Here is a 12,224-nt window from a genome sequence, read left to right as displayed (position 1 = left end):
ACACACACACACACACACACACACTTTTTTCTGCTCCGTTCGCCAAGCACAGAGCACTCTGGCCAAACCTGGCGTTAATCACGGGACAAAAAGCTCTTCACAGAACCCCGGCCGTTCCCAGAGGGGAGCGGAGGGCCGGAGGAACTGGGATGAGCCCGTTAACCCAGAGACGGGGGGTTGGGAATAATAATCACGCCTCCCGTTCAGCGGCGAGGAGATTCAGTCGTGGCGCCCCTGGTCCGGATACATTCCGGGGTATCCATGACGTTACCGTAGTGATATCAGCGACTCGGTCCAGTCGCCAATGCCGTCTCTGACGTTATCCCCCATCTCACCCTCTCTCGCTTTTTATCTCAATCTTTCTCTCCCCCTCTTTCTCGGTGTTTCTCCTCCTGATTACGATCCCTTGATCTCTCCCCCTCACTCTCCATCACTCTCTCACTGTGCCACAGTCTCACTTTAGCACTTTCGCTCCCTCACTGTGTGTCCCTGCCTCCCTTTATCATTCTCACCCTCTCTCAGTGTGTCCCTGCCTCACCTAATCACTCTCAGTGTGTCCCTGCCTCACTTTTTCTCTCTCACTCTCTCAGTGTGTCCCTGCCTCACTCTATCTCTCTCACTCACTCCCTCACTGCACCAGACCTGGAGGGTTCCAAACAGCCTGACAACTACCAAAACCGACTTCTTTCAATGCATGAACCCAATATGGAGGACGGATCCTACTGTACTGGTTGCTTAGTGACAACATTGTAATAACCCTGGGAAGGAAGTAGTGTCACCACACTGTCATGTGGATCGAAGGAGCGATTGCCTGACGCAGACATAAGAAAATATCTATTTAATATACCTCAATTCCATCTCTAGCACTTTATTCAACCAAGTCAACAGCCGTCCAATCGTCAATATTATCTTTATTCTTAAAGTGTACACAACAAGTAATAGCAATCATTCCCTTTGTGCCTTGCAGTCTTGTTGGCATTGCATTATGTCAAGTGGCCAATTGATAAAGCTGAGATAAACTGTTTTCACACACACACACACACACACACACACACACACACACACACACACACACAGTTTGATTCCAGTGGTCCTCAGGCTCCAAAAGGGGCCCAATCAACACCTTCCTGCCCTGGCTTTGACGACACCCGACCCCCCCACTGAGTGGCTGTGGATGCATGCGTCTGCAGGATCAACTAACACATCCACATGCATCTGCTGTTCTGCACTCAGGTTCATTCATGCAGCCATGTGCTGTCAATTCATTCAAGCATTTGTGTGCCGTCAATGCAGTAATGCATCCATATGTAGTTAATTCATTCTTTCATCCACATACCTATGCTGTTGTGCACTGTTGATACCTTCATGCATCCATGTGCAGGCAAGTCATTCATGCCCTGTTGATGCATTCACGCATCCATGTTCGTCTGCAGTTCTGCACTGTTCATTTATCCAGCAGACGCATGCAAATTAAGTAACCGTGCACGACAGCAGACGAAGCCACCTTCATCTGCCGTTGAGCACTGTTATTTCATTCATCCACGCAATCACGTGCGTCCCCGTTTGTGTGCCGTTAATTCATCTCCGACGCACCACGGCAGACGCACGCCGCCCTGTGTGTCTGGCGGCATGCGTATCGTTCCAGCCCCCTCCCGAATGCGTTTGGTGAGCCTCACCGCCGTCCTTGAGTCCGTTCTCCTCGATGGTCATCTGCTCGGCCAGCTCCGACAGGGACTCATCGATGGTGTGGCTGCCGCGCAGCGTCTGCGTCAGGCGGCGCCGGAAGCGCTTCATCTTCTCCATGGAGCTCTCGGGAAGGGGAGGCCTGTGGGGGAGAGAGGGAGAGAGAGTTACGTTACATAACATTAAGGTCATTCAGCAGACGCTCTTATTCAAAGCGACTCACAATAAGTACATTGGTCAGAAGAAAGAAAAGAAAGAGAAACGACAGTACATGTCGGTACAGTAAGGATGTTCATAGAACCAAGTGCCACGCACTAACAGTAACGAGGTCAACCCCTTCCCCGTACACAAAAAAGATAGCTAGGATAAGATACTATTTTTAAGTGCCAGGACGTAAAACATACAATAATGGGGTAATTTAAGAGACAGGGTGAGACATGGGGCTGTGGCAGGGGCTAGCCCAAAATGAATGGTAGTTTTTATCAACGGTTTAAAAAGGGGGGGGTTTTGAAACCAAACAAGACCCAGGCTCCACCCTGCGTCTCTCTCCCTCTGCCTTACGGCCGGCTATGATTGACAGGTAGGACGGATTCTCGGAACCCGACACAGAGGTTGGCTCAGACAGAGGAAGGCGCAGCCGGCTCGAAGCGGATATTCGCACCATGCCTTCTCCTCCCCGATACTGCTCTGTTTCGAACAAATGACCCTCAGGGGGCAAGTGGCACAGGAGGTAGAGCGGATCGGCTGGTAACCGGAAGGTTGCTAGTGCAATCCCCGCCTCCTCCTAGCTGAGTGTCGAGGTGTCCCTGAGCGAGACCCCTCTCCCTGACTGCTCCCGATGAACTGGCTGTTGCCTTGCGTGGATGACACCGCCGTCGGTGTGTGAATGTGTACATGAATAGGCAATATTGTAAAGCTCTTTGAGAGGCCACTGGTTAGAAATGCGCTGTATAAATGCAGTCTGTTGACTCAAATAACCGCTCTTCATTCTTAGCGACATCACCTTTATTGCCTTGTGTTTATATAAATCCTCCCCCAAGAAAAGCAGATGGGTTTACTTTCGATAAAGCCAGAGACATAGATTCACACACGGCAATCGGGGGAGCTAATCTAAAAACGGACCAATCACAACAAAGAGCGCTCCTCTGCCCGGGCAGGACTGGGGAGGATTGCGTCACCCCGGGATGTCAGGGTGTCACGCAGAGACCACTCCCTGCCGGGTAGGATCCGTCACATGGGAAAGAGGGGAGGGGCTGGAGCGGAGAGAGGAGCAGGCCCCAGCAGGCACAAGGTGAATCAGTCGTGAATAAGCCCAGAGTCCCACAAGAATCACACCAGACAAAACGTGGAAGGAACACACCTCCGTGGCCCGGAGCCATGCCATGCCCCGACCTCGCCCTCCCCCTTACCATGCCACTCAACCTTCCCCTGTATCTTCCTCCTCCTCCTCCACCTAACCCTGCCTCTGCCTCCCCCTCCTCCACACCCAACCTCTCCCACCTGCGTCCCCAGCCTCTCCCTTCTCCCCCACCTCTTCCGTCCGCTCCCAGAGAAACCTCATCAGAATTCAGGCGAAGGAGCAGACGATTAAAATTACATTAAGAGGACCCAGGAGTCGAGGCCTGAGTGAGCACGGAGCTACACCAATCAACACCGTGCCAACTTTGACTCCAACAGACGGCCGGTCGCTAACCGCTGCCGTAGCACTAATGCTAATGCTATAACAGCACTTTCACACACCGGCCCCTCAGAGAGAACACCTCCACCATCCCCCGGAGGGATTTTCCCAGCGTGGGCGTGGCCACAAACCACACTCCACCAACTGCTAACAGAACCCCTACGAGAGAGAGAGAGAGGGGAGTGTGTGTGTGTCTGTGTCTGTGTCTGTGTCTGTGTCTGTGTCTGTGTCTGTGTGTGCAACGTGGGGGATGAAATATAGCAGGATGACAAACCAGAGCTGATGAGCGTCAGCCTCAGACTCCTGCCGGGGTGAGTGTGCTCCATGGAAACAGACCAAAGGGTTGATCATTACAATACGTGGCCTCCCAGACAGACCTGTGGCCCTCTGGAACTGTCAACTGACATACAGACTAAGAGCAGACACACAGAGACCGGTCTGTCTGTCTCTCTGTGATGACTAAATACAGACACATGAGTCAGGGGACCTTGAGGAACCTCTAGATCCCCAGTCTCTCCCTGTCCGCCGCCAGCTGGAGCGGTCCTGCGTTCAGAGCTCCAGGTTGGGAATCCCAAAATTTTCTCAACAACCTTCAGCTGCTGCCCATTCTGTTCTTTACAAGTTGAACGGCAAAACAGTGATCATTCCACTCACTCACTCATACACTCAGATATCAGAGCAGCATCGCCGTATCTCAGATTTATTCTTTTTCGAGCATTGTCCGTGGCTCCAGTCACACACGTGAACCCACCGCACATTCCCCGGCAGGGTCTGCTCAGAGGGAGTGTGTCCCACAGAGTGCTTTTATAGTGAGCCTGATGCTATAAATACAACTTATACAGAGGGGCTAGGCGATGGACCAAATCCAACATCCATATTTCTGACAATGCCCAACATGCCCTTGATATCAATATTGTGCCAGTATTGTAAGGATGAGGGGTTGAGGCATTCAGATTTATGATATTAATCATCAGTAATGATGGAGACTATCTTGGGTGAAGGGACAGCAAGTCACAGTCTGCTGCCAAAGGGACATCACTTGAACATAATGCTACCTTTAGAAGCAGGAAACTAGCCCTTCTTAAACATTGCGTTCTCTACAGTTATCCCAGCCTATGCAACCAAAAGCCCCTCTGCTTCGCATGCGTCGATGTGTTGGCAGGAGACCCCCAGGCAGTACCCACCAGACCAGAACCTGAACGGGGCTCTGTGGGGGAGAGAGCGGAGGGGGAGGTGGAGGGGGACTCGTCTGATCAGCTCAGCCCTCTGCTCTCTGCTGACGGACTGGGAGCTGTGGTTCTGATCCCTCCCTATGCTTCGCTACAGACCCGCTGGGAACGCGCCCAGTGTGTGCGTGTGTTAGGGTGGGGTGGTATCCCAGGCACGGCGATTAGGGATTTGTAACCAAGGCGACCCTGCAGCATTTTCCACGACGAAAAAAGGTGCACGACAGCTTCAATAAAGCCATCACCATCACCCCTTCCCCCCCCCCTCCAACCCTCCCCCCATCGCTACCTCCACCTCCAGGACATGAAGACGCGCCCCACCAGAGAACAGGAATAAAGGTTGTTTATTACGGTTGCACGGATCCCAGGCCTGATGCCAGCAGACACGCGTGTCATACGGAGGGCACATGTCTCCCCAGCGCTGCTCGAAGCGAGGCGCAGAACCGGAGCGAGGCGGAAAACCGGAGCTTCTGAAGAACCGGAGCGAGTCAGAGAACCGGAGAACCACAAGCCGTAGCCTTGGAGAAGCAGCACGGTGAACCCTCCCCCACCGTACAGGAAGTAGAGGTCACACTGCGGACCCCCCCCCACCATACAGGAAGTAGAGGTCACACTGTGGACCCCCCCCCCCCCCACAGTAAAGGAAGTAGAGAGGTCACACTGACCCCCCCCCCCCCCCCCCCCCCCCCCACTACAGAGCCGGTCAGACACTCACTTAAACAGCCCATGATGCCAGACTCTGGAGAGAAGTGACCAGTGCTCTGAAACCAGTCAATAATTAAAGCTAACCCAGTTACAGATTAAGCGTTTCCCTACCGCGACCGACTGGGACAAAGACGCCGGATTAAACCTCTCCGTTCAGATTAACAACAGACTCACTGGGCTTTAGAAGGAAACCCTGGTTCTCCCCAGAATGACGCGTTGCTTCAAGAATGGCAGTCAGCCCACCACCACCACCCCCTATACATCCATCACCACCTCCTCCAAAACACGCAGCTCGCTGCCTCCACCCACCCTGGCACATTCCCACCACCACCACCACCACCACCACCCTTACACCACCAGCCCCAGCCCACCCTTCGCATATTCCCACCACCACCACCACCACCCCCACCCCCACCAACCCAGCTCTCGGTGGGGTGAGCAGAGGAACAAGCACGTCGCTGGCGTAGTTCCCTGGTGAGCTCAGCGCTGCCTTTCTAAAGAGCAGCCTTCTCTCACCCCGGCCCAGACAATGAGGACATGAGTGAAGGAGTTGGCTCCATTAGAGACCCGCGCATAAAGGCCGGCATTGTGTGGTTCACAGTGTAAAGGAGAGAGAGACAGAGAGAGAGACATAGAGAGAGACATAGAGAGAGAGAGAGAGAGAGAGAGAGAGAGAGAGACAGGGTGAGAACGAGAGACAAAGAGACAAAGTGAGACAGAGAGACAGACACAGAGACAGACAGCGTGAGAACGAGAGGCAAAGACACAGTGAGACAGACGGAGCGAAATAAACATACAGCGACATAGAGAGAAAGAGAGGGACCGAGGAAGTGAGAGACAGACAGAGACAGACAGGCCGCGAGAGAGGAAGGCTGCTGTGGCGCGCTGAAGCGATCGAGCGGAGTAGGTTCTCAGCGTGGTTAACGGGGGGGGGGGCTGGTTACACAGTGATAAACCCAGGTGAGGTCGAGGGGAGTCTGACTGCGGCACAGCGAGCGCCGACATCAAAGCCGTGCGTGTGACATTCCTTTTCTCGACACACGAAGCGAGCGGCGTGCCAAAACTGTGAGCTGTTCGCCGCGCTGCCTCTACCTCTTCCTCTTTCATCCCGTCAAAACAAGAAAAAGGATGCGCATGACAAGCTTAGAAAAACAAAACCAAAAAAAAAAAAAACACACCGAAACTTTTCGGGCATGGCTGCCATGGTAACCGTGTTAGAGGCTAGAGTCGCGAGGCTGGTGGCGGCAGGCTGTTTCTGTCTAAGCTCTCTCTATCCGTCTCTCCGTCACTCTCTCCCTCTTGGTCTCTCTCTCTCTCGGCCAGTGTGACCCAGCCAGGCCAGCGGTCAGGTGACTGACCCCTGGCTCTCCTGATAGGTCAGGTTCTGACTGCAGGACGGTAAGCAGGTTAGAAGGCTTGGGGGAGGAGAGGAGGCAGACGGGGACGCATGCTGCACCGCAGAGCGCTGCACCGCAGAGCGCTGCACCACCCACACCAGGACCAAAACAAACCGACATGCTGCGTAGCACCGTGAATGACAGACTGATTCATGTGTGTGAGGCGCTTGGTTTGATGAAATGGGCTCCGACAATGCCACTGTAGACAAACACACACACACACACACACCGATACGGACCACACATCAAGTATTCACATGGGAACGCGATCATTTATTCAGAGTAGAAGGCAACTAAAAATAACCGCACTGGATAATCCATACATCGCTCCCACTAGTCTTCTCTATTTTGGACAGTCTTTTCCTGAAAACAGCAGGGTACTAAAAGTGGTCAAACGCTCTCCCAGTCCTCCGCTCTTTGTTACTGTATACCAGCTGTAACATACTGCTGATGGTTCCCTCCTGTCTGATCTGTGCACTTAGATGCAGATCAGTGCACTTGAAAGCCTTTCCCTTGGCTGTGCATCATGCAAACATCACCACGGTGGGCCAAAGTGCTAGCTTGACGGTGGATCACGGTGACAGTAATACAGTACATCCTTAACCTTCAGACGGGCCCAATGCACCCCGGGGTTAAATTCTGGGCGAGCACATTCTGTTTCTGTTTGGACGGGGTCAAGGCTAGGTGGTACGGAAATTAGAATGATTGTAATCATTTGAGGTGGTTACCAAGCGTTAAATAGCTGGTCATTTCCAGTTAGAAATGACACTATCTGATCAAATCAGACCTCCTTGTCAACTATTCATCTAGTTAGTTAGTTAGTTAACGAAGGTCTGATCATCTGATCAGACCTTCTGCCCTGGTTGCCCCGGTCGTCTGCCTTGGTTGCAGGGCTCTGGACCGACTAAGGTTTGATTGTAGGATTGGTAGGGCTCTTGGTTGACTGTTCGAATGTTAGTCGAACAGTCCTGTTCTTTGTTACGATAAAGAAACAAAACAGGAGACCAGGCTTTGGTTGGGACTACAGTCTCCCCAGGTGACATGTTGTTGAACTCGATGAGGTGGGTTGGTCTCTGTTTACGAGCTGGCCCTGGGCGGTGGAGTTCCCCGTTTTAGACTGGTTTTACGACGATGACCGGAGGAATACCTTTTCAGTCCAAACCGAAAGTGAAAAAGGCAGTAAAGCGCTACGGTCTGGTTGTGTACTCCTGCATCGCAACAGCAGATTATGTCGTTTGAAAGTCGATATTCAACAGATAGTGACGCTCAGAATTACAGCCCTCTGATGTGAAGACCGGACTCAAGACTTGATCTGATCTGAAGACTTGGTCTGAGTCCCATGGTTCTAGCGGGGTTTATCTATCCAGGAGACTGATAGCAGCCAAATTCCTCTCTACAGAGCCAACGCTTGGTTGATCTTCGACTCAAAAGGAGACTAACAAAGAACCATGCCTCCTATTGAACCAAATGGATGAAAGCACTTGAAATGTACAGTTTAACTACAATGCAAACCATCCACAGTTGTAACATTGTGTCACTTATAATATAGTGGGGTACAAAACATTTCAAAAACATTTACTGCTTTTCTGTAGGGTTGGTTAATGCTGGCACAATTACTGCGTGTAGTTCACCCAAAACATTTACTGCTTTCTGCAGGGCTTGTGGTGGCTCACGTGCACCTGGAGAGACCTTGACCCATATGGTGCCCGCGGTCAGGATGAATACTGATCAATAGTAATGCTATGCAGCCGGCCCCCCGACCTTCTCTGTCAGAGCTCAGCCTCCAGCCAGGGTAGTGGGTTAACCCCACAGGCCCCGTCTCATACTGAGGGCCAGGTGGGGCTTAACCAGGCCCCGTCTCATACATAGGGCCAGGTGGGGCTTAACCAGGCCCCGTCTCATACATAGGGCCAGGTGGGGCTTAACCAGGCCCCGTCTCATACATAGGGCCAGGTGGGGCTTAAGGCCCCGTCTCATACATAGGGCCAGGTGGGGCTTAACCAGGCCCCGTCTCATACATAGGGCCAGGTGGGGCTTAACCAGGCCCCGTCTCATACATAGGGCCAGGTGGGGCTTAACCAGGCCCCGTCTCATACATAGGGCCAGGTGGGGCTTAAGGACCCGTCTCATACCGAGGGCCAGGTGGGGCTTAACAAGGCCCCGTCTCATACTCAGGGCCAGGTGGGGCTAAAGGCCCCGTCTCATACTCAGGGCCAGGTGGGGCTAAAGGCTCCATGCTCTCTCATACTGAGGGCGAGTTGGGGCTAAAGGCCCCCCGGCTTCGTCTCACACTGAGCCAGGGGGCCAGGCGTGGCTATCTCTGCCTTATCAGCTCTCCTATCTCAGAGTCAACATAGAGTACTTTACTGGGTCCCCAACGGCCCACAGTGGCCTGCCCCCCCCACACACACACACACACACACACACACACACACACACACACACACACACACACACACACACTTTATTTAGATCGATCTTAAGAGGAACATTGTGAGTACTAAGTCACAGTTTCTGGGTATTTAAGCAGAACTTGGCCCAGAATGAACCTGGCCAGTGACTGAAGGAAGACAAATCCAAACCCATTGTTGCTGGAGCAGTGATTTGCATACGCTGTCCCGGTTGAGTCACACCAGGGGAGGTTCTCTCCAGTAAAGGCCACATACCTAGCAGCCTTAACATGTGGTTTTTGAAACCTCCTAACTAACTAGCGGCGTAATAATTAGCCTTCCTCAAAACCAGAGCCGTGCTGGAACATCCAAGGTGAAGTCAGGCTTGTCCGAGAGACAACTCGGTGGTGTTAAGAGCTGCGTCTGGCCTTCTCCTCCTCCACAAATAGACCGGACATACCGACTGATAAGCACCCCCAAAACGGGCCAAATGTCCCGGGAAAACACTGCAGTGACTCCGAGCCGTCACCTGTTTCAGACACTGAGGTCAGGGATGAACGCGACCCAGATATCTGCTGAGGGATCAAGGGGACACGGTGACACTCCAAACACAGCTGCTCTGATCCAACGGTGGGAAATGGAAAAAGGTACGAAAAGGTTTCCACATCAGGGCAAAACACACGCAGGAAACACTAGAGTATCTGTATCGGCGAGTACGCAAGTCTATGCGCCGATCCCATGCCATCGGATCAACAGTAGGTGAACCGACTGTACATTGCTGTCATCTTAAGAGAACCCTTCAATAAGAACAAGTGGTATTAGTAGTTACAATGCTAGATGCTCTAACCTATATACACTCGGTATCGGCCGATACTCAAGTTCAGGAATCGGGAAGGGAGAGATTGTATCGGAACATCTCTTAACACCCCCACACCCCCCTTAGGAACGACCAGAGATCCAAAGGGTTGTACAAAGGCCAATACTGTCTGGGTGTGCGTTTAGGAGAGTGGATGCCTGGGTATAGTGTTGTTTGGTTCATTTGGAGGGGGGGGGGGCGTTGGTAGTGGAAGGAAGCTGTTTGTATTCACTGCTATGTTTAGACCAGAGTCCAACCTGCGACTGAGCAGCTGCTGCGAGCTGAGAAGTGACAAATTAACCTTCAGCCAACTGTCCCCTCACTGGCGGTCAGGTCATCATTACCCCCGTACTCCTTGCCCCCAGTACGCACCACATAAAACAACAATATTCAAAACATATTCACAAAATGGCGCCGCCCCCCAAAGCATCAAACACAACAACATCTATAGTTTAGGGGGTCTGACACAAACCCAACCCCCTGCTCTACACGTTGGTGTGGCTCGCTGCATATCAACTCTTAGCAGACCAAAAGAGATCCATTTACAGACACACACACACACACACACCAACGTACAAGCTTGGAGTGCATACCCAGAAGAACCACACACACACGGAGAAGAACCACAGACACACACAGACATGCCAACGTACAAGCTTGAGCACACACCCAGAAGAACCGTGGACCGAACACACACACACACACACATCATCCGATCTGACGCTGCTCTCTGGGCCAGAGCTGTGCAGCTACAGCTGCTTCAACGGGGAGGGGGGTCAGGTTACTGAACCCACCCACCCAGACCCTCACCAAGGGAACCAGTCCACGACCCACATACAACCCCACCTGCGGTCAAACAGGAAACCCTGCCGGGCATAGCACAGGCATCAGGTGTGGGGGACTCCAGGTAGGGGTCTCTCTCTCTGGGAAGGGTCTACCGGTAGTTCTCACGTTCACAGGAGAAAGGGCCTTCACACTATACCCATACTAGAGTGCACGCCGCACAGGAAGCGAGGAGGAGGTGCTTCCTGCGCACTGTGTGGCGTAAACAGAGACGATTTGCGTTACAGCATAGGGGGCCGTCTCATAAACCAGGAACACGGCATGAATGGTTTCATCCGACGTGAATGGTTGAATGAATCCTGCATGAATGGTTGCATACTGCGTGTGCGCGTCACTGGAGTGATTAGTGCGTATTCCACCCATTACTCACATACCTGCGTGAGACACGCAGAAAACGCACTACTCCAATATGGTTCAGACAGGTTGAGGTACAAAACTATGAACCGAAAAGGCTTTTAACGGAGAAACCAGACGTTTGTGTTGAGACTGTGGGGTTTAAAGAGTTCGGATATTCGGGGGAAAAAGGAAGTCCTACTGGTACGGAACCAGTATTTTAGTACGTAGTCGCTAGTTATGGTCTGTATTGCATATTTCGTCCCTGGACATGAGAATCGCCCACAACGACAGACGTTGTATTTTGAACGTCAGAAACATCGCAGTAAGTCCTGTGCCAGCTCGTTGGTTATAAGCTCCCCGGTTCTAATCTGGAAGCATTGTGCTCTGAATGGGACGACCTGCCCCAGTAGCACACAGTATCACGTTACCAGCGCTACCACTGCGCTGGGAAGTCAACATTGCCACATTGTAAATCGTAAACGGACTGCGTTTATACAGCGCTTTTCTAACCAGTGCCACTCAAAGCGCTTTACAACACTGCCTCACATTCACCCATTCATGCACATAGTCACACACCGACGGTGGAGTCAACCATGCAAGGCGGCAGACAGCCCGTTAGGAGCAGGGATCGAACTAGCAACCTTCCGGATACCAGCCAACTCACTCTACCTCCTGAGCCGCATGCCTCCCGGAGCTCCACGGTTCTAATCTGAGATCGTTGGGCTCTGAATGGGACAACGGCACATTGCAAAATCCTAGTATCACGTTACCAGCCATCCGCTGCATTGGGAAGTCAACATCACCACATTGTTACCCAATTGTGTGGCAACACGGACACGCAACACGGCTCTGGAGCCCAGCGCTGGTCCCTGGCTCCCCCCTCCCACCGTCGACCCTGTACCCGGCGGAAGGAGCTCTTAGAGCGGGGCTCGTACCAGAAGCGGTGCGCCGCGGTGCTCCGGCCGGAGTCCCCGACCTCCGAGCCTCTCTTCACGCCGGACGCCGTCTTTCCAACGACCGTGAAACAAACTAGGAATGCTTTGTTGTGTCGGAGGAGGTTCGCAGTAGTCCGGGGCTCGGTTACATCCGCGGGGATGTGGCGCCCAGCTC

The 12,224-nt window shown here is 52.7% G+C and overlaps 2 protein-coding genes across 5 annotated transcripts in view; one reads left to right on the top strand and one right to left on the bottom strand.

The window, feature by feature from the left end:
• LOC115550535 (cyclin-dependent kinase 17) overlaps positions 1-12,224 on the bottom strand; it is a 28,902-nt gene that overhangs the window by 16,497 nt on the left and 181 nt on the right. Inside the window, exons 1-2 of one of the 3 annotated variants that reach the window (XM_030365648.1) lie at positions 12,050-12,224; positions 1,677-1,825 (exon numbers count right to left, since the gene is read on the bottom strand). The exon at positions 12,050-12,224 is cut by the window's right edge and continues 181 nt beyond it. In XM_030365648.1, the coding sequence (XP_030221508.1) occupies positions 1,677-1,803 (127 nt within the window). In that variant the 5' untranslated portion in view covers positions 1,804-1,825; positions 12,050-12,224. Of the gene's footprint in view, positions 1-1,676; positions 1,826-11,783; positions 11,952-12,049 lie in introns of those variants that run through there. The other 2 variants (XM_030365647.1, XM_030365649.1) reach the window with 2 other exon arrangements.
• Positions 12,118-12,224, top strand: part of ucmab (upper zone of growth plate and cartilage matrix associated b) — an 8,306-nt gene continuing 8,199 nt past the window's right edge. The window contains exon 1 of one of the 2 annotated variants that reach the window (XM_030365663.1): positions 12,118-12,224. This exon is cut by the window's right edge and continues 30 nt beyond it. The gene's annotated coding sequence lies outside the window, so the exon portion shown is untranslated. The other variant, XM_030365662.1, reaches the window with a different exon arrangement.

This window comes from Gadus morhua, chromosome 9, assembly GCF_902167405.1.
Source record: "Gadus morhua chromosome 9, gadMor3.0, whole genome shotgun sequence".
Taxonomy (NCBI): domain Eukaryota; kingdom Metazoa; phylum Chordata; class Actinopteri; order Gadiformes; family Gadidae; genus Gadus; species Gadus morhua.
This window is presented reverse-complemented; position numbering and strand designations above follow the sequence as displayed.